The sequence below is a fragment of the Penaeus japonicus genome, unplaced genomic scaffold, assembly GCF_977035675.1.
Source record: "Penaeus japonicus unplaced genomic scaffold, GWHDUDI00000001_assembly GWHDUDI00000013, whole genome shotgun sequence".
Classification (NCBI taxonomy): Eukaryota; Metazoa; Arthropoda; class Malacostraca; order Decapoda; family Penaeidae; genus Penaeus; species Penaeus japonicus.
This window is the reverse complement of record NW_028234415.1, coordinates 8,092,693-8,095,192: the sequence shown is the minus strand read 5'-3', so window position 1 is coordinate 8,095,192 and position 2,500 is coordinate 8,092,693. Positions and strand designations below refer to the sequence as shown.

The window sequence follows — 2,500 nt, the reverse complement described above, 5'->3', positions numbered from 1 at the left end:
ATTATGTTAGAAATCTTCAGCGTCAGGATAAGCTCAGACTGTCACATACACATTTGCGTAGATTTTGCGATATGATATGGTGCATCGTAGAATTATTGTTTTGCATTAAGGAGAAGAGATTGGTCCCTGATCATTGCCTCCCTGAGACGTACTTCGGTAGCGCGGGTATGTGACGAATATAGCGACGTCCCGGCGTAACGTGGGCTGACTTGGCACCTGCTCTGGACAGGAGATGGTCACCCGTGGTCAGGTCTTATTCAGGTGGATATGTATGAGTGTGTGTGTGTGTGTGTGTGTGTGTGTGTGTGTGTGTGTGTGTGTGTGTGTGTGTGTGTGTGTGTGTGTGTGTGTGTGTGTGTGTGTGTGTGTGTGTGTGTGTGTGTGTAGTTGTATTTGAAGCGGGAGCGTGGCGAGCGTGAGGGGTAGATGCCAATCAGTGTCAATTTTATGTTGTAATCATTCGACGGCTAGATTCGCATAATCTGTGTTTGCATCTGTTAGAGATATTGTGTCAGGTACATTCATACGATTAACACTAATTGTAAATGGCGTGGTTCAACATTTTCATACACAGCTTTCTCTCTCTCTCTCTCTCTCTCTCTCTCTCTCTCTCTCTCTCTCTCTCTCTCTCTCTCTCTCTCTCTCTCTCTCTCTCTCTCTCTCTCTCTCTCTCTCTCTCTCTCTCTCTCTCTCTCAGCCGGCAGTCCTGTGCTTCGGTCGTTTCAGTTAAACGTTTTCAGCAGACTTATTCAGTCATCTTAAGTAGCCTACTCATCCAATACACAGAACAAAAAATTATGACGTTTTTTATTGCTTATGTAGGGTGTGGGGTGAGGGTAGGTATAGAGGATGTGGAAGTAGCATAGGTAGGGTTTCCTCCTCCCGTGTAGATGCGTGTGTAGGTCATCACCAGTGTGTGGGTGGCCTGGCTACTGTAGATGTAATGTAGTGCTTGTGTTGTAAATGTGGCTGAGTCTTATCATGACAATGATGGAGGGTTCGTTTTCTGTGACTTTTATGTTTATCAGGCGTTGACAGGTGTTTTATTTTTTTTTTGTAAAGAACTCTAGCTGTGCACTGCTTCAATCCGAAACATTCTGACTTGTCTTGTCAACAAGAAGCACAAAGGGAGCATTATTAGTCTCTGCTTATGGCGGAATGCAGGGTAGCCATATATAGTAACTTATGATAACATGGTGAATTGTTTTTTAAACATACGTTGATGAGTTATATAATCTGACAGCGATGGACTTTGTCGAATCTAAATAACGACTGTGTGTTATTAGACATAGTTTGATACAGTGAGAGATACAGCACAGCGTCTGGTGGTGTGAGAGTTTAGTGCTGGTGCAGTGAAGTGTATACGGTTTCCGAGGCACGATGTTCGGCGCAAGCAAAATCATAAAATACACGAATTCCGACACTTTCCTCATCGATCTCGACCTGGACGAACCCATCAAGTGTTTCTCGTGCAGCAAGTACAGGTATACCTGGAGACCCGCTTGCGTTCTTCCTTGTACAACCTGAATAGAAGTTGCAATTTGTTATTTACTGTAGTGTACCAAACCCTTACGGGATATATGTATCACTCACTTTTATAATTAGATACGTAGTTACGGTGGTATTTCCTTTTTGTTGTACACCAGCCGTAGAGCTCTTATCCAGAGCACTTGTTTTGTGAGCATTTTCAAGCAGCCTGGAAGACATACTGTGATCTAGTTCAACATTTCAGGAACACATAAAACAATTTTAGTAATTAATAAACAGACTGATCTAGGGTCCGTAGATGTTGCTTGTACAAGGAACTGCGTAGGTAGAGTGGCTGTACTTCGTTGTACTTCGTTGTACTACGTAACCCGTTCTCTGTGGAGGATTTTTATGTTATGTGCTGAACTTTTACAAGGCCAAGAGTACTGACTTGGGATTCTCTGCAATAGTGTTGGTCCCTTTTCTTGATTAAGTGATTCGGTATATAAAAGGGATATTTACATGCGAAAGGGGTTCTTCATGAGATAAGTATACACGTAAGGCGCACTAAACACGGAGACACACGCTTACACATTGCAGAGATGTACACATACTCATATACCCGCACCCACACCACACCTACACCCAAACACGACGCGCACACGCACGCACGCACGTACACACACACACACACACACACACACACACACACACACACCTGCACCACACATAAACATCACACACACACACACACACACACACACACACACACACACACACACACACACACACACACACAACAATCACACCCGCACAACACACACACACACCACCCACCCACCCATCCATACCACACACACTCACTCACTCTCACTCTCACTCTCACTCTCACTCTCACTCTCACACTCACACTCACTCTCACTCTCACACTCACTCACACTCACACTCACACTCACATTCAAACACACACACACACACACACACACACACACACACACACACACACACACACACACACACACACACACACTGC

At 44.4% G+C, this 2,500-nt stretch overlaps 1 protein-coding gene across 2 annotated transcripts in view; it reads left to right on the top strand.

Annotated features, from left to right (window-relative positions):
• LOC122252545 (MOB kinase activator-like 2) overlaps positions 1 to 2,500 on the top strand; it is a 40,272-nt gene that overhangs the window by 8,666 nt on the left and 29,106 nt on the right. Inside the window, exon 1 of one of the 2 annotated variants that reach the window (XM_086543124.1) lies at positions 1,362 to 1,484. The exons of the other annotated variant lie outside the window; for it this stretch is intronic. Within the exon in view, the coding sequence (XP_086399250.1) occupies positions 1,381 to 1,484 (104 nt within the window). The 5' untranslated portion in view covers positions 1,362 to 1,380. Of the gene's footprint in view, positions 1 to 1,361; positions 1,485 to 2,500 lie in introns of those variants that run through there. 2 annotated transcript variants of the gene reach the window in all.